We start from the raw sequence: 19,321 nt of genomic DNA, 5'->3' as shown, positions 1-19,321 counted from the left end.
AGGTTCCTATAAATCTAGGGTTTTTTGGATCATGTTTACTTTATTATCTCAGTCTCTTTAATTTCAACCTATTGGAAAAATGAAACATACCTTCTCTATATTTTGTAGAATAAGCTTCTTAGAGTTTCTTTAGCCTGTCTCATTATGACTCTATGCTTCTTAGAATTTATGCTCTTTGTATTGCTTATTTCTCATTACTTAGGCATGATTTCTATTTATTGGAAAGCTAACAAATATGTGAGGTATTCTTTTTCTTTGTTTAACCATGATAATCTTTTAATCCTTGCGGTATTTACTGATTTTAAATTGGAATATACTTTGAGCCTGTGAAACGTTGTCTCTAAGTGGTTTTTCTGATCCCAGCCAGTACTTTTTTTAACAAGAACGGCTTTTTAAAAATATGTTAATAGCAAGAGTTGGTCTAAAGAAAACATTGGATCAATACTTGAAAATGGTCATCTGACTAATAGGGATGAAGAAAAAATGCTTTTTTTGCCTCAGTCTTTAATAATACTGACAGACTTTGGACTACCCGTCCCCCTGAGTTGAAGGACCACGAGCGTGGTAGCAGTGACTTTCCATTTGCGGATAGCAAAATTCTAAGGAACCAGCAGTATCAGCTGAATGTTCACAAGTCCATAGGGCCTGATGGGATTCATCCCAGAGTACTAGGGAACTAGCGGATGTTATGGTGGGATCTCTCTCGATCAGCTACTAAAGGTCTTGCGAGTCTGGGGAGTTCCCTGCTGACTGGAAGCTAGCCAGGATTATTCCAGTCCACAAAGGGCCTGAGGAAGACCCAGGGAACTACAGGTCTGTTAGTCTAACCTCAGTTCCTGAAAAAATTACGGAGAAGATTATACCGCATACTATTGAAAAGAGTTTAAAGAATAATGCGGTCATCAGGCACAGTCAGCGTGCATTCACAAAGGGAAAGTCCTGTGTAACTACTTTGCTATCCTCCTATGATAAGGTCACCTGTCTAGTGGATGAAGGGAAGGCGGTTGGATGTATTTTTCTGGATTTTAATACTGTCCCTCACAGCGTCCTTCTGGACCAGTTGTCCATCTGCAAGATGAGCAGGCACATGGTGTTCAGGGTGAAGAACTGGGTAAACAGCAGGGCTTAGAGGATTGTTGTGGATGGGACTACATCTGGCTGGTGACTGGTCACCAGCAGTGTTCCTCAGGGTTCAATTCTGGGGCCAGTCCTTTTCAACATATTTATCAGTGATCTAGATGCAGGAGTTGAACGCACCATTGACAGGGTTGCTGATGATACCAGACTGGGAAGTGCTTTTGAACCTCTTAAGGGGCAAGAGGCCTTGCAGAAGGATCTAGATAGATTGGAGAGCATTGGACAGTGATTAATGGGATGAAACTTAGCAAGTCCAAATGCCAGATTCTGCACCTGGGATGGAGTAATGCCAGGCGCAAGTATAAATTGTGAGAGGAGTGGCTGGAGAGCAGCCCTGCCGAAAGGGCTCATTTAGGGGTGCTGGCCAACAGCAGGCTCAATGTGAGTCAGCAGTGTGCCCTGGCAGCCTGGAGGACAAATGGCATCCTGGGGTGCATCAACCACAGTATAACCAGCCAGTCACAAGAGGCGATTATCCTGCTATATTGAGTGTTGGTGCAGCCTCACCTCAAGGACTATGTGCAGCTCTGGGCCCCACAATTTAAGAAGGATGTTAAGGTACCTTGACTGTGTCCAGAGGAGGGCAACAAAGCTGGTGAAAAGGCTGGAAGGAATGTTCTGCGAGGAGCAGTAAGGACTTTGTATTTGGTTAGTTCAGAGAAAAGGAGGCTGAGGGGCAACCGACCTCATTGCCTCCTACAGCTTCCTGAGAAGGGAAGTGGAGAGGGAGGGAGGTGCTGATCTCTTCTCCCTGGCATCCAGTGATAGGATATGTGGGAATGGAGCAAAGCTGTGTCAAGGGAGGTTTAGACTGGACATGAGGAAGTGTTTCTTTACCGAGAGGGTTGTCAAACACTGGAACAGTTTGGTGGTTGATCCCCAAGCCTGTCAGTGTTCAAGAGGCATTTCAACAATGCCCTTAACATGCTTTAGCTTTTGGTCAGACTAGAATAGGTCAGGCAATTTGGCTAGATGGTAATTGTAAGTTCCTTCCAACAGAAATATTCTATTCTAATAATTCTGTTTGCAGTTTCTGATTGCCTTTTAAGTAGCCTTCTCATTTTAATTACATGTAACTATAACAGATTTTTTGCTTTCATTCAAATTCAGCAACTGTTAGGAAGAACAGCAGATCGCTATTAGCAGAATGATCTTTGCTAGACTGGACCAGAAGAAGCTTTTTCAGAGTTGTATCTTAAACCAGGTCTTGTGTGCTATAGAAGTCAAGGTTTGGTTTGTATTCCTATCCCTTCTCCGACTAGCTGTATCAAAGAGTGGTCTTTTGCATTAAAATAGCAAGCTTGGCCTTCTATATCCAGAATTTTCATACCTTATAGAGTAAGACGCAGCAAACAGGAAATTGCCTAAGTTTTTATCTACAGACAATTGCACTGAAGCCTATTAAATACCTAATATATTTCCTGTGCTTTTCTTTTTCCCCGTAAGTAGATTCTGTTGTGAAACTTACACTCTGAACTTAAATTTTTATTTCTTGTAGGAACTTCGTGATCTTATGTTTTCTTTAGATTGGATTAAAGCTAAAACAGAATTGGTAGGGCCTGCTCATCTGATTCATGAATATGTAGAGTATAGTTCAGTCCTGGATCAAAAGGTATGATGCTAAAAGGTAAATGATCGGTCTGTTCCAAACATATTTTTCTGTTTTGCAATTGCATTTTGTTGGATGTGTGTATATATGAGAGATAAATAGAAAGCTTAAAAACCTGAAACTTAAAACCAGTACTAAGTTAAACTTTAACCTGGAGAAGGAAAAAATGAAGAAAACTTAGTTTTCAGTTTTAGTTGTAACTTCAGTATGTGCCAAAGTAATCGACTGTAGAACTCAGTAACTGAGGTGAGCAACAATACCTAATGGTGGGTACGTGTAGTACTCTGCTTTTCAGGAGGTATGGAATTTTGTTGGTGGCTTGGAATAGTCTTTCTGATAATAAGCAGTCAATGTGCAGTGAATAAGTCACTGTTGCCATTATCTTTTATTTGAAAAATAAGGATAATATGCTTTCTTGAATAGGATAATGAAATATTTCAGTCTATCATGCATACTTGCTAATAGAACTAAAAAAAAAATAGAACTAAGTGCTTTTGTAAGAATATTAGCTGTATAGAAAATCAAAAAAGCAAAGGGCACTTAGGAAATAAATCCACTTTCTATGTTATGAAATACTGTCTGCTTTGTACACAGGATAGCACAATACGTGAGAACTTCCAGGAATTTCTGTCTTTAAATGGGCACCTTCTTGGACGACAGCCATTTCCTGACATTATACAGCTGGGTCTTTGCCAACCAGAGACATCAGAGGTGTATCAACAAGCCAAGCTACATGCTCAAAGAGAAACAGGAACATTTTATTTGGAATGGACGTAAGTAGCTGCAGTTCATCTACTGATATGCTGGTCTCTTGATCCAAGAAAATGATGTAATGTACAACTAAATACAATATATGGCTAATATAAAGACCTTTAAGAACTGCTGTGTTTTTTCTGGGGAAAGAAGGTGAAACAATTTTCAAGAACTTGTGGGAGGAGGGGAACTCTGGATATGTAAGGCCACAAATTAGTAATAATTACATGGAAATAAATAGAGCAGTAGATTTACTCTGTACTCAATGGTTTTTCCTTTTAAATAACTGTACAAAGATGAGTGTAAGATACTTTGAACCGTCTCTAAATATTTATTTTTTTAAAATGGTAGTGCAAGTATTGGGTATGTTACAGTATGTTTTTAGGTTTTCTAGTAAAATGTACACTGTAAAAAGGAGAGCATTTGTGCTAACTTGCAAAGTTTTTGAAATTAGATGGACAATAGCGAAATGCTTTGTAATCTCTACCCAGTCTTCACATTTCTTCTATTTAAATAATTTTTTTTTGTTTTCATATTTTGGAAGTTGTTTAAGGAAAAAGTATACATATCTAAACATTTTTCCAGCATAGTCCAGTAGTTATCTGACCATGTGACTGTCTCTGTTAGATTCTTCTGTTTGATGTTGCTCTTCTGGTGTCTGCAGTCCTCGGTGGTTACAAAACAGAATGATCCTGTGTCAAGTAATTATGGAATAACCAGGAAGGTTAATCCAGGCATACTTTAATTTAGGTCTTCTCTTTCAATATTTGGTTGTTTCATTTTGCATAGCTGACAGATTCTAACAAAAACTCTTGGAAGCTGGCATAATTCAGAAGAGTCTGTTTCCAGGTAGTTCAGGGCTTTCACTTTGGATGTGGGAGACTTAGGCTGAAGAACATGACTGAAATCAGCAGAACTAGAGACAGATGTCTCCCATCCTAGAGTAAGGTTCTAAAAGTGGGTTTTAGGATGTGTAGGTGAATACACTGCTCTTTTGACCAGCAATTTTACCTTTATTAAAATAAGCAAAAGAAAAAAATGTTGGCTTAGATGAGTCAGTATTTTGCAGTGAAAAATTGCTTTCATTCTACAGTGCAGCTACTTTGTTTTGAGATGTTTTACCTGTTATTTGAATGCTAAGCCTGAAGGTTGAAAACAGTTAATGATAAAAACTTGAAGTACATTGATTCATTTGACTTTAGAAAAAAATTAATCTTGTAACAATCTGTTCAACACCAGAAATATCTTATTACAGTGACAGCTTTCTGTATTATGATTAGGCTAAACAGGATGATTATGGTTGCTACCAATTCTAATTTTTTGTTAAAGTGAGTCAGGAGTCATATAAGGTGTGTTAGATTCTGTACTTAATCTCTGATTGAAATGCAGTGATAGTCATAGATTTTATTCAAATATATAGTGATAAGAATTGAGTTTTTGCTGTGAAAATTGAATAAATTTACTAAAAATTTACAGATGTTTTTGAATAAGCTAGAAAAGGATCCTGCAGGAGAACGAGAATTCTCAGGAAGACATTTGTATTTGTAAAAAAGCAGATCATGAAATGTCATTAGGGAGACTGTGTCTTGCTGTGCAACAGCTTTGCCTATAAAGTAGCATGTTAGTTTTTCATGCACATGCTATGTTTCTTGATCTCTAAGCTGTTATTATTAGAGGGCAATAAAAACTCTTGAGTGGCTGTTGGAATTCATGTTTCCCTTACTACTTCAGCATGAAGAGCGAGAGGTAAGGTATAGTGGGTTGGTTGGATGGTTTGTTATAAAGCTTGCTCTTCAAGATGTGTGAAAAAGTGTTATCTTTTTATAGAGGATTTTGAATAGTAAAAAGGCACTAGGAAATCCTACTCCTCTAAAATCAGCTGTCTTACCCTGTAGAAATAAAAAATCCTTGAAAAACCTTTACCGCCTGGTTGTTCGTCCACATAGAGATGCGGTTTACCATGCCTGCTTTTCTAAGGATAAACAAAGAATAGCATCATGTGGAGCTGATAAAACACTTCAGGTAAGATACCTATGCATGAGTGAAAACAGATGCTGTTTACCATTTTGATAACATTTGTTAACAGTCTTGTTGCCTTTTTTCTTTTTTTTTTTTTTTTTTGTTCCCTGTTATGTGGAGATATTAGGGATCTAAAACATACATCCTTTTCAATCATTTGTCTCCAGTATTATTACATAAACATCAAATTGCATGTTTAGAGTAGTAAGCATCACTTTCTAGATCGAAAGCTAAACTGTGTGGTTTCAGGGCTTCTATCCTTACTGCTGTAATACATGAATGTGAGATGCCTTTTAATGATACAGAAAAGTTTGCAGCCTAAGTAATGTACCCCAGCACATTTAATATTTGCGTGCAAAAATGTTATTTCTATTCACTGTGGACCTACAGAATGAGAAACGGTAAGACGTTTTAGTATTTCTATGGGATGATAATGGACATTATTCTACTTTGGTGTTTATTTAGTAAATTGTCTTATGCAATAGTAATAAATCTGGGGAGAAAAATGAACCCCTGAAGCTGAAGACAGTATTGGATTGGAAATGGGCCTGAAGTGGATTAGGTGAGACAGAGAGGGAAATGACTAATATAAATTTGCCAGCAGTCTGCCTGGAGGGGAGCCAACCAGCTCTCAAGAAAACTAGCAATCAGCCAGCCAGTAACCTGCTAAAGTATCCATATTCCAGACAGCCAAAGGTAAGGGAAAAGAACAACTTTTCTGCAAGCCTTTGCTGTTGTTTTGGATGCTTGATAAGTTGAGTACTAAAGTAATAACATTAGTGGTGCTTAGTTGCTGTTCATTTGGCTACTTAATGTGTTGTTACTGTGGTTTTATTTATTTATTTTGTTTGCTGGCTTCTATAATATTATGATCATGACATCAACTATAGGAGGTGGCTGGTGGATGTACTCATTTTATGCTGTGCTGACGTTACTGTGCTGGGCTTCTGTACTTAATGGCTTCATTATTGAGAATGCAGATTGCTTATTTTTCTCTTCATTTCCACCCAAAAAATTAAAATCTCTGGATTGCAATTGCATTTCAACTGAACTTTTGTTGAAGAAGTAATAGGAAAATTAACAATAATTCCTTTTTCATTGTTTAATTTTATTCATGTTTTTTTCTAATAGTGGCCTGAGCTTTTCAGTTTCAAGGCTGCTTCTAATCGTTCTGTAAAATAAAAAATAATAATTGCTAGATTAAGAACAGATATTCTATAGAATTTACTGTAAATGTAGATTTCCTGTTGCTTCGGTATTTGTGTTCTATTTTTGAGCAAATACCAACCATTTAATTGTCATCGAACAGAAATACCAATGAAAAAGTAAAGGAAAAAGTGGGGAAGTCCTATTGCTGCTGTAAAAAATGCCTTGTGATTTGTGTTAATAATTAAGAATATAAGGGGAGACCTGATTTTTTTTTTTTTTTTTTTTTTCTTTTCCTCCCACCACCATTGTACAGTTAAACCCCAGCATTTTGGGAAATTGATAAATATGACACTTTTTCCCAACTGTCCTTTTGTTGCCTATGACTAGCTCAGGACTGAGACTTCTGTTATCCTGTGTGATTTTTCACTACTTCTTCTTTACTTTTTGTTCCTCAAATCATCAGTTGCTGCTGAAATTCTTACTTTCCACACAAGGATATAATGTATATGTTTGTTTTATTTATTTTTATATATATATGTAAATAAAATGAAAAAAAAAAAGCCAAACCTAGAATTTGTTGTTGTAAGAATAGATTTTTTTTAATGGATACAGTGTTTTGTAGTTACTGTTAAAAAAAATACTGGGAAAGGACATGGATTTAGGCTTAAAGAGTAATGGTGGAAAAAATAATTGAGACACATGTTACAAACAAATCTTTTTTAAAGCCAGTTTTCACTGTTTCTCTCCGTAACAAATTCTACTATCCTTACAAATTTGAAGCTCCAATTGAATATTTTTATAATTTTACCTGAAATTATAAATGCTTTCAAAAATAAACCCGATTTCATGAAAAGGTTATATAGAGAGCTGTTCGAGAGGAAAAAAACCCCATATTTGTGATTTAAAATTATATGCAAGTTACAAGATTTTATTATTTCTTGTTTTAGGTGTTTAAAGCGGAAAGTGGCGAGAGACTTCTGGAGATCAGTGCCCATGATGATGAAATACTTTGTTGCGCTTTCTCTGCAGATGGTGAATTTGTAGCAACTTGTTCAGCTGATAAAAAAGTGAAGGTAAGGAAATGGAAAGTAGACAATTTTTTTTCAAATTTATGATTCTAATTTCAGTTTCAACCAACTCAGGCAGAGCAGATTGTTAAGACTAAATTTTTTTGAACTGTTGTAAATCTTGTGTGGATAATTCACTACTTACCAAACAGAAGAGCCCCACTTGTTATATAACGTAAAAGATAACATCATGCTTACAGAATTACCACTTATTTTACTTGTAATGTGAGATGATTCTTTTTAAGTAGAATGTAATGTGTGAGTCCAGTCTTCTCCATAATACACTTCTCCATGAGTGTATCTGTAATTCTTTTTTTCATGTTATTTTTCTGTTACATGTGACTGACTTGGAATTTTTAATTCCTCAGTATTGTAGCAAAACCTTGGTGAAATTCCAGTATTTATCAGATTCTAATCTGAATCATAGAGGTGTTATTAAGAGTGTTTTAGGACTTTATCTGTATTTCAGCATCGTTTACAGATTTTTTTTTTTTTTTTTAAATGAATTGCTTTAAATATATTTAAAAGTTTTTCATCCTTCAATTCTCTCTAGATCTGGAACTCAAGAACAGGCCAGTGTAGGCGTGTATACGAAGAACACTCAGAGCAGGTCAACTGCTGCCAGTTCAATAACAGAAGTGGTCAGTATCTTTTAGCTACCTGCTCACATGACAGTTTCATCAAAGTAAGTGGAAAAGGTTGAGATTATTCTCATGCTGCTTGTCTTAACAGAATAATTGTTGATGTATAAATGTATTTAAACAGCACAAATTACAGGTTTTTTATTGGGCCTGGTATAAGAGAGACGGCAACAAATTAAGAGTACCAACTACATTTCTGTAATCAGATTTCATCAAGGCAGTACATGAGTGTTTATGCTCAGCAAAGGAGAATGGGCAAGTCCTCTATTGGTAGGGCATGAAAATGAGGGCTTTGGCAAGACTTTCAGAGGTTGGGAGGGGAACAGCATAAGAAAAATTAAGGCAGAAATTTAGGATTGAAAACGTTAATAATGTAAAAAACCGGATGCTGAAAGAATGGGGGGAAAAAGGGTAGCATTATGGAAGTGCAGCAGATGCATTTTTTGATTAAATTGTTCAGGCATAGTAAAGAAACGAAGGTGGAAGCCAACACAGGAACAGTAATCAAAGCAAGAGGTTTGTCAGGTTAACCAGCTGGCACTGTTCAGACTGGGAGGCGGTATGTATACACAGAAAGAGCAGAAACTGGGCAACTGAAGTCTGCATCTTGAGGGAGGGGGGAAACCAGATCAAGTAAGACCTAGACTGTGGCAAATAAGAGTGCAATTGCACAGTGCAACTAGGTAAATCATATAGTTAACTGGCACTGAAGATGCCCTGGCTGTATGTTCTTGTTTTTGTTGCAGTGTATGTGCTGATCTTATTCTGCAGTGGTATCATTCAAGGAGTCAACTGCAAAAATTTCTGTTTGGTGGGATTGGTTTTCTGCTTGTTCAGTTCCCTGTAGTGACTCAGTTGCCCAGTTCTAGTGCAAGAGACCTGTTGGGAGTAGACAGCAAGGAGTGAAATTGTTAGTGGGAGGGACAGCTATCACTTCCAGCTGTAGCTGGTAGGATGTGAGGTGTTTTAATTGCAACATGAAGTCTCATTGGAAGAGTTCTTGCAAGAGCTTCAGTTTGTGTAAACTGAAGGTAAAATACAGATACAACCTGACGTCAAGGTGGAAAGAAAAGGTTTTTGTGCTGACCTCCTGGATGTCTCAGGAGATGTATTTGCTGTCTGAAACTGACACCTTGGAACAGGTAGATTTAGAAGGGACTTGTTTAAAATACCCACAATTACAGTAAAAAAAGTGATCAAGACCGAAGACAGTTGAACACTTTCATGAGTAATGAATAACAGAGCTGAAGTATGCACAGTAATCAAAAGGGCTTGATTTTTTTTTTTTTTTTTTCCCTGAGGACACTGTCCAAGCTCTCACTTGAACAGTCAAATAGATGGTGTGTGTTTTGTTATTTTTTTTTAAAATATATATATGTAGGAGAAAGGGAAGAAATTGGGAAACAGAGAAAGGAAGTGTGGGCTGTAGGCCTGGAAAACTGTGTGTGATGAGAGGGGTGGGGAGGGGGAGCCCTAAACAAAAAAACATATGGAATGTTCTTTTAACTTTGTTAGTATGGATGTGGCAAGGATGATGTTTAGGCTGTCCAAGGTTAACCTGAGATTTTGTTTTTGTTATTATGTGCAAGTTACATAATTCTGAACTTCAGAGGTGGAAGGGAAAAAAGCAAGAGGAAGTTTCTTCCTCAGTCTGAGGAAACTGAGTAACTTTCAGTAACCAAGGGCCTTGTCTGCACTGTACAGAAAGTTTAAGTAGTTCTGTGTAATTCTGATGTTAATAGTTTTCATGCACATTGGCAGATGGAGGTAAATTGTGGTGTAGCTTGAGGCATAGCATCAAGTCCCTGAGCATGTGGGTAAAACTAAGAAAAAGAAATTTGAGATTGTGGTTGCCAGTGCATGATTTTGAAAGATCATGAACAATCTGTCTTAGAATAGTTCATTAATATGATGGTACTTACATATTTATTTCTCATGCAGCTTTGGGATTTGAACAAAGAGTATTGTAGAAACACGATGATAGGTCATGAAAATTCCGTCAGTCACTGTAGATTTTCACCAAAGGATGAATATGTTGCTAGCTGCTCAACAGATGGAACAGTAAAGGTACACAGTGTATTTTTAAATCAACTGTTTGTTTTGATGATGATAATGATTTTTTTTTTTAAAGTAGAATTTAAAATATGTATAAGAAGACTTTGTGTCTGCATGATCAACTTTAATGGATTAAGTCCTGGAGCAGTTGATTATTGGTCCAGTTTTTGATGCAAGGTTTTGAAATGGCTTGTCTAGTACCAGGAAAAAAAAAAAAACAACTTGGATGCCTGTAGTTGCAAATTAATTCTAGCTAGCCTCATTTTGAGTCCTTTTCACCATCTTTTTTTTTTTTTCCTCCCACTAATGTTAAAAAAACCTGAGGAGAGGTGGTGAAACTTGTTTAAGAAAAGACTAGTAAGTTTTTAGGTTAATTCAAAGTTCTGTCATCTCTGAAAATGAATCATCACTAGACATAAAAATTAAAAGCGGTTTCTATGTGCTGTTTTTCCTGTATGCACTAGAAGAGAATTGAGAGGTTTATGTTTTTCCTCAGAATGCATTATTCTTATTGCCTTTGATTGCAGTAGAACTATGCAAGTTCAGAAGGAAAACTGGTGGAGGGAACAGAGATATTCCATAGATTTTTGACAGGTCCCTCAGTGAATTAAGGTGCAAAGCAGATGTATACCAGATTTCTCATGATGAGTGTACTTTTAATAAAGTTGAAGAGCAGATATTATTTTTGATTTTATACTTCTGCTAAATATAAGTTAAGACAGCAATGATATGAGGGAAAAACCCAGGGAAAGGGTTCTGCTATAGCGTAATCTTTTATTTTTGTTGGGTTTTTTTTTTTAGTTTGGGTGGCTGGTTTTGTGTTTTTTTTTTTTTTTTCTTTTTGTCTAAGCCATCCAGCCTTGTGAATATTCTAATGCTATTTCTTGAGCAGGGAAAGTAGCAAAGGCTTTTTGGTATTGTACCCTTGACCTGTTGTCTTTCCTAGAAGTAATTTGGAATTAGGACTCTCCTGTTGTATTCTGTTTCCACTTAGTAAAAAGAGGTTTTGTGTATTTCCTTTACTTTCTATTGCAGCTTTGGGAAACACGCTCAGGAAATGAAGTGAAAAGTATTGACATAAAAGATTTCTTCAAAAATGCAGATGAGCAAGCAGATGATGTGGAGGTTTTGGTAAAATGTTGTTCTTGGTCCAGAAATGGTGACATGATTTTGGTGGTAGCTAAAAATAAACTTTTGGTAAGTACCTCACTTCAGTAATTTTCTGGGGGTAGCATATTAAAATGTAGGTAGAAATTATGATTAAAATTTGAGGACATTAAGATGTTTCAGATAAAAGATGCATGGTTTCAAGTGTGTGAAAAGTAAAAATATGTGGGTGACAAACTTCTTGACTGAGGGAAGTCCTTTCAGAATTCAAGAATGTGCACTGTTGAGCATATAAACTATATGTCTATAGTGAAGTCATTCAAACTGGGTGCTAACTATGGTAAATTATGTGTTCACAGCTTTTTGATGTTAAAACATGTGATTTGTTAACACAAGTCATCGTAAGCCATCACAGTACCATCCAATACTGTGACTTTTGTCCTGGTGATGAGTTAGTAGCAGTCGCGTTGTCTCACTGTTCTGTTGAAGTAAGTGATTGTTTTTGCTACAGTATACCAGGGAAGACTACTTGCAATATAAAATATTACATTTGTCTTAATAGTTTCTTGTGTGCAGAGGTAAAACAAATGTAGCTATTTTAGCAGGCTTTCAATGTGCTTCATTCTGTTTAATTTTCGTTTGCTTCTGAAATGTAAAATACCATTTGGGAATAACATTTTAAAGTTACACATTCATTTTGGTCAACAGAACTCACATTTATATAAAGAGACTATTCTATTAAATTTATTTAAAGTTACTTTTGTCATTCTCAGGAGCGTTGCTTAACTCCAAACAAACCAAACCCTCTCTTCCTTCTATATGGTGCTGCAGAATGTGGCAACTCACTAAAAAGGCATGAAACTGCTAGAATAACTTTGGGACTAGCATGGATAGAGTAAGCCTGTAAAGTATCAGTTTGGGAGTGGTTTGGTTGTGGTTTTTTTTTTTGTTTGTTTGGTGGTGGGTTTTTTTTGGTTTTGCAACTATTGATCAAAGAACTCTGTTTTGTTTTTTTTTATACTGTGAGTGATATTTCCCCCCCCTCCCCTTTGTCTTTTAAAATTGTAGCAGTCAAAGAGGCTGCTGATTAACTTTCCCTGACCATCGAAATGTGATAAGCAGGCACAGTTCTTGTTACATCAGTTTTCAAAATGAGAAGTAAGAAAATACTAGAAGAAATAATAATTTAAGTATACTCCTTTTTTTGTTTTGTACTATTTTCCCTGTAAATGCAATCAAAATCCATTTGAGTTTTTCTTTGGAATTTTTATTGTAGTTATGGAATATTAAGTCTTTATCAAAAGTGGCATATTGCAGGGGACACATGAGCTGGGTCCATTGTGTGACATTTTCGCCGGATGGATCTTTATTTCTGACAGCGTCTGATGACCAGACAGTACGTGTAAGGTGACATCTTTCTTTTTTTAAAAAATTGTATGTGTATATATATATAATATGAAATTACTCATTTAAGGAACTCCTTATTCTAAAATTATATATATACTATAGTTATATTATGTATCTAGTAGTTACATATATTTATAGCCAATATAAATTTAAAAAGTTGTTATAAAATTGTAAAATTATTCAGGTATACAGTAAAATGACCTGGCTTTTTTTACTTTATTTACTATTTATCTAGATGTACCGTATGTGATTTTTTTTTTAACTCTGGTAGCTGTTAAAGAGTAATTGTAACCTTCTATTTTGTTTTAGATTTTTTCTGAATCAGGAATTGTGAAGTTTTTTGTGGATTCTAGCGGGCTTGATATTAATTTCATTTTTAGAGATATTTGTGTGTCAATACTTCGGATAGATTTCTATAATTGTACTGCCTTATTAAAACCTGTGAAAGTAGAACTATAGTTTACCAAGGTAACCTTTCCTTTTCTCCCAAGTTAACATATTCTTGAAATATTGAAAGCAATTGAAGTATAGAAATCTGTACTTGTAATTTTTTGTAATTCAATTTTAACACTTTTCTTTGGATTAGAAAATTCTGGACTTCATAGCTACAACTCTAAACACAGGGGAGTCTACTAGGCAGCCTGGAAGAAGTTAGTTCTGTTTCATCTGTTGGAATCACTGTAGTAATTGTACAATCTTCCCTAGTAAATAAAAATAGCAGAAGCATAATTTTCACTGATTTTAAAAAAACTAGTGTTACTTGCAAGTTTGTAAGACTTTGGTTTACAGGTACTCATACTCAGCAAATTTTATAGCATGTCCTTTAATAAAACTAATTAAATACTGTGTTTTTCAACAGATTTGGGAAACAAAGAAGGTGTGCAAGTCTTCTGATGCTGTACTAAAAAGTGAACTAGATGTTGTATTTCACAATGGTGAAGTGATGATTTTAGCAATTTACAATCAGAAGCATTTACAAGTAAGCTGTATTTGTCAGTCTGTTAGTACTTTTGAATGTTATCAACAAATCTCATTAGGAAGCAGAGGAAGCACTGAAAGAGCTGCTTATCCATGGCTTTCGACAGTCAAATGTGTAGCAGATGACTCTTAATGTATGATAACATGTTTATATCTAGAAACTCTGCCTAGTAAGCAAACCGTCAATTTTTTGGGGAAATTTCCACATATGTTAAAAGTGAAGCTGGATAGAGGAACAAAACTGCTTTCTCTTCATGACTGGGGAGTCTGTGGGCTCTCGGTGGCTTAGATGTGCACAACAGTGTGTAGTGTGTGCAGCATGTATAGACCAGGTGTTACACAGCGTATGTACATAATGCATTGGAACTCCTGTGTAATAACTAAAGGAATCATCTCAAACTGGGGGAATGAAAGGTGTGAACCTAGGTTTGTCTGTAGCCTTAGGAGAGTGTGGGGTCTTTTATAGAAAGAAAATACTGATAGTGGATACGCTTATTACTCTGGACCCCTCCACCAAATAGTAAGTACCCCAACAGCCAGAATATGTTTCTGTTTCATGATAGCAAAATGATTCGGATTATGCTTCTACTTGACTGTAACTGTTTAAAAGTGGGAACACTTTCCTATTTGTTGCAGCATGCTCCTTACACAAACCCGTTGCATGTTAACCCACAAAACAGGCAGTGCCATATCTCTGGGCGTGAGGTAGCGATTTCAGGTGTTCAGCCTAAAGCAGCATCCAAATAGGAATGACTTTGTTCTGGGCTGTGAAAACAGTGAATTCTTATTCCTGGATGTATAGGTAGATGAGTGTTGCAATAGATTCTGCTGCCCTGCACTGAAGGACACTGTGCAGATAATCTTTTTATGTAGGGTCATGTCCTTTCTCCTAATGTGGCCGAAGGCAAACACATAAATTATGTAATCCTGGCTAATCAGTGTGGCCATTGCCTTTATTTCTAGTCCTAGAGATGCTCAGCTTTTCCTAGGCTGCTACTTCTTTTATCTGTCCTGTCAACAAGTTAGCCATTTCTTACCTTACCTAAAAGTCCTATTAAAAAAACCTTAAGTGGAATAGTGGTGGTATTTGAACAGTGGTGAATGTGGATGTGGTAATAGCTGAAGTGTCTTCAGTGGGGCCTTGGCGATAAAAAGATTTCAGACTTTGAGCCAACAGAAAGTGGTCATTGTTGAAATAACATCTATGTGAACAAATATGTGAGAAAAAATAAGCTGCATCTGTTGTAGTGAGGAGAGGAGAGAAACCACAGCAAATGGAGTTATGCCTGTTTATGTGTGGGGAGCAGTTTAGAGTAACAGCTACTCTTAAATCTTCCTGAATTGTAAAATCTGTAGTGACTACTGTGTAATGGTGTAGCCTGGTTCTCATTTGAATCAGTAGACCTGATCTATTTATCTATGATTGCTATTTCTGTGGTAACTTTACATGAACCGTTTCCTAGTGCTTAGATTTTTTGTTGTAAATACAATACTCTGATGTCCTGTAGATGTGCAGTCATGTGAAAAGACTCTCTGGTAGTAATCAAAGACTTAGAAAGCAAGAAGAGAAATTGACTGAAAAGACAAATTGTAATTACGGATGTGTACTGTAATTTAACAGTATATCTCTGCTATCACATCTCTAAACGTTTTTCTTGCAGCTGTGCTGTTATACCCTTTCTAATTTGTCGTATCTCAGAATTGGGGTCCTGGTCACCTTTTGATGTGCAGTATGTTAATTTTTAAACACTTCACACTGTATCTTTCTAAACTTAAACTTTGTAAATAATTTTGTTCTAGAGATTTTAATTTTTCCCCTAAGGAATTGATTTGAGGGTGATACTGAGTTGAGATTTGGTATATTCTGTGTGCTAATAAGTTTAAAATCATTCTTAGAGGATGCACTTAAAATATTTTGTGCTCCATTTGGTATGAGCTGTATAATCTAGTGAGCAAGGTAAATTTGAACATGGAGCTCACTCTGTGGCTTTTGAAATTTGGTAGCAGCATTTTGAATTACTGTTTCCTGTAGTCAGACAAACTGTAAAAAGCCTTCTAACACCAAGATTAGTTTCCTTCTGCAAACCTGTCCTGTTCAGGGAGCATTCAATGAAGGTCATTATACTGACCTTCAGAGTAATTGGTTTATGAAAATAACTGATCTTTACCGTTTGAAACTTGTACAGTCTTCTCTTTCTTAGCTTTATTAGGTATTGTATTTTTACAATAAATAAATAAATAAATAAAATTAGGTATTGTAATTTAAGTTTAAATTTTAAAATGTAGTAATAACTTCATTAATTTACTATCTTGCAGCTTATCAGTGGAAATACAGACAGTGTTATTATGCAGACAGCGGCTCAAGAATCCCCCATTTCCTGCTGTTGCTTAAGTGAAGATCTTAAATTTGCAGCTTTTGGACAGGAGAATGGAACAATAAAGGTATTAAATTCTAAATTAAATTATTAATCCTAAATTAAATTATTAAATCTTAAACACCCTGTCATTTGAATGACTTTTTACAATAATATACTTCAACATAGTACTTTAAAGTTTTTACATTTGTTAGGGATGCCTAAATGACAATAATTTAAGGGTAGAGCAAATAATGTATCTCTGAATTTCATTTTACCAAGGACTAAGTTCATACGAATTATTGGTTGTTCCAGTCCATTGACTGAGAGTTATGTATTTACAATCTCGTGTTATTTGAAAAAGAATTTGCGTGTTCTTTTCTTCCTTTTTCTCAATTATGTAAAAAAAAATAATCATTTCATTCTTTGTTTTAAAGGTATTACAGTTGTTGGATGGGAAAGTCCTGAAGTCGCAGAACACCTACAGGACATCCGTGCAGCATTGTCAATTTACATCTGATTGTCAGACTCTCATTTCAAGTGCTCATGATTCAGTTATACAGGTTTGGAAGATACTGAAAAATACTACGTTGTAACATAGGGTTTATTTTAAATGATCTTTTATACTATGGATAGCGTAAACTCAGTAAATGACTACTGTATTCTCTATTGCTCCATCTTGGGCCAAGGGACTGTAGGAGGTGTAGACTCTACGTATAACTTACATGATAATGAATATTACACAATTTCTGTTTTTAATACTGTGGATGATAGAAAAGCAACAATTCCTTAAAGATGGGTGAAAGGAACATTAACTTTCAAAGAAGATAACAGTTCTGATTGCATAAGGGAAGGTTCAAGATATAGCCAGTTCTGGGTCACATGTGGTAGGTCTGTCAGTGGGCTTGCTTACATTGTCTGAAATGTAAGTAAATTGTCTGAAATGAGGTAAAAAGACCAATCTCTGAGCAGCCTGATGTGTCCAACTAGTCCAGTACAGTGCTGAATGCAGATGCTAGCTGAAAACAGAATGGCTACACTAATGTAGTCTCAGATTAGTAAGTTCTGCCTCTCAGCAAGGAAGACTGGCTCTGGGGAAGGATTCAGGTGTGTCTGTATTAACATTTTAGCTCACCTCAGGGATGCTCTTTTCAAGTGAACGTCCTGGTCATTTATGCTTACTGTGCTTTAGTTTGCACTACAGAGCAGTTGCAGGCATGCTGACAGGATGACTAAGGAGAGCACATGCTCCAGCTACTAATGAGCATTAAGTCCACACAACCAAACTTGAACTGGTTTGAAATAAAACCTCCAAAACACGTATGGGTGCTGGTCTTCAGCCCAGTTTTGCTCAGCAAATCTGTTCCAGCATCAGTGTTCTACCTACTTGCTGATACACACGTAACCTATGCAGCATCCCACTTTGGTGTTTGTTTCGATCTGAAACCAGGGTGAGTGCTGTCTCTGTGGTCAAGTAAGCAGTCCAGACAAGTCACAAGTTTATGGGCTTTTGGATCCTTCCTTCAGGTCTAAAGTGGGTAGCTTTTCTGGGTCCTCGGCTCCCTCTAGTGGACAGCGCCTCAGTTAAAGCTCCAGGATTCTCATCTGAACACCTCACTTTCTGTTCTTTCTTTGATGCTGAAAATCTATTAATTTGAAAACTATTAAATTATTGTCATTTAAATCGATGCTTAATAGCTTCTGTAAAATGAAATGACACTACTTCAGTTTTCAGGGAGTGGTTGAATTAATAATAGGAGTGTCATTTTGTTATAAAAATCCAAAGCAAAATGGCATTTGATTAAAAATATGCTTCAAAATATAAAAGAAAGTTAATTTAACTATGGAAAACATGAGGTCTATCAGATGACGGAAGTCTATTTGTTGCAATAATCAAAGGTTTAAAACCCAAAACTTCTGGGATGCCTAGAAAATTACTGTTTTTCTTTTCAAATTACCAGTGAATTTTAAGCATCGCATTCACTTTGAAAATCAGATAATGTGTGTATTATAGGGAACTCTGTCATAGGTTGACTATTAAATACTATGACATCCTCAATCTCCAGTATCTCTACTATGGATATCTTCAATATTTAACCTTTTAATTAGTTGACACCTCCATAAGAACTTTTTACTACTCCTGTGATTTAAAAATCAACCAGTTAATTTATTCTTCTTGTGTTTGCCATTAAGTTCTTTTCTTTAAAAGTATTCCAACTTTATGATTAGGTATGGAATTGGCAGTTGAATGAATGTGTGTTTCTAAGAGGGCACAAGGAAGCAATCAAGGATTTCAGAATTCTGGAAAATTCAAAACTTCTTTCTTGGTCATTTGATGGAACCGTTAAGGTAAATAAAAGGCTGTGAATTGATAAATCGCATAAAATACATTTTACTGTCTCTTCTAACATTTGCTATTTCCTGCACTTTTTGTTGGCGCACATTTTATTGAATTGATCCTAAAGCATAAGCTGACTTTTAAGTCACATTTGATTATTCTGTTCCTAGTAAGTTTTACACTCTTGTTGTATTTTAACTGTATGACTAAGTATAACAAAATGTTGGCCATATTAGAACTATGTAGCTGAGTTTTATATATTGTTGTGTAAGACACGGGTGTTTTAACCTTTTCACAGTGTTATTCACAGTGTTACAAAGTAACCTGTTTTTCCTGTGTATTTGGTAGGTTTGGAGTATCACCACTGGAAACACAGAAAAAGATTTTGCTTGCCATGAAGGTACTGTTCTTTCCTGTGCTGTTTCACCTGATGGTAGTAAATTTTCATCTACTTCTGCTGACAAAACTGCAAAGGTAGGTTACGTTTTGTGCAAAGATAAAAACAATGCCTTATTTGTCCTGAAATGTATGCTGTTTTTTTTTTTTTATTCTGAGTTAACTAGTGATTATGCATATTATCATGTTGTATTTCTAGTATTAAATTTCCTGCATCTGTGAACATGTTTCTAAAGCTGTTATAGTCATTCACCATTGATTTTTGGATATAACTGGAGACTGTCCTGGTGACTGTATAAATAAAATACACA

General features: G+C 35.9%; 1 protein-coding gene across 11 annotated transcripts in view; it reads left to right on the top strand.

Moving 5' to 3' along the window:
- APAF1 (apoptotic peptidase activating factor 1) overlaps window positions 1-19,321 on the top strand; it is a 41,275-nt gene that overhangs the window by 16,025 nt on the left and 5,929 nt on the right. For 4 of the 11 annotated variants that reach the window (XM_037390607.1, XM_037390608.1, XM_037390609.1 and 1 more), the window contains 14 exons: window positions 2,636-2,749; window positions 3,341-3,519; window positions 5,395-5,521; window positions 7,615-7,740; window positions 8,288-8,419; window positions 10,317-10,442; window positions 11,466-11,627; window positions 11,897-12,025; window positions 12,814-12,939; window positions 13,804-13,923; window positions 16,239-16,364; window positions 16,714-16,839; window positions 18,506-18,625; window positions 18,963-19,088. In XM_037390607.1, coding sequence (XP_037246504.1) covers window positions 2,636-2,749; window positions 3,341-3,519; window positions 5,395-5,521; window positions 7,615-7,740; window positions 8,288-8,419; window positions 10,317-10,442; window positions 11,466-11,627; window positions 11,897-12,025; window positions 12,814-12,939; window positions 13,804-13,923; window positions 16,239-16,364; window positions 16,714-16,839; window positions 18,506-18,625; window positions 18,963-19,088 — 1,839 coding nt within the window. Of the gene's footprint in view, window positions 1-2,635; window positions 2,765-3,340; window positions 3,520-5,394; window positions 5,522-6,122; window positions 6,207-7,614; window positions 7,741-8,287; window positions 8,420-10,316; window positions 10,443-11,465; window positions 11,628-11,896; window positions 12,026-12,310; window positions 12,533-12,605; window positions 12,696-12,813; window positions 12,945-13,803; window positions 13,924-16,238; window positions 16,365-16,713; window positions 16,840-18,505; window positions 18,626-18,962; window positions 19,089-19,321 lie in introns of those variants that run through there. The other 7 variants (XM_037390610.1, XR_005104677.1, XR_005104678.1 and 4 more) reach the window with 7 other exon arrangements.

This window comes from Falco rusticolus, chromosome 5 (assembly GCF_015220075.1).
Source record: "Falco rusticolus isolate bFalRus1 chromosome 5, bFalRus1.pri, whole genome shotgun sequence".
Lineage (NCBI taxonomy): Eukaryota > Metazoa > Chordata > Aves > Falconiformes > Falconidae > Falco > Falco rusticolus.
The sequence above is the reverse complement of the archived record's forward strand: the minus strand, read 5'-3'. Positions and strand labels throughout refer to the sequence as shown.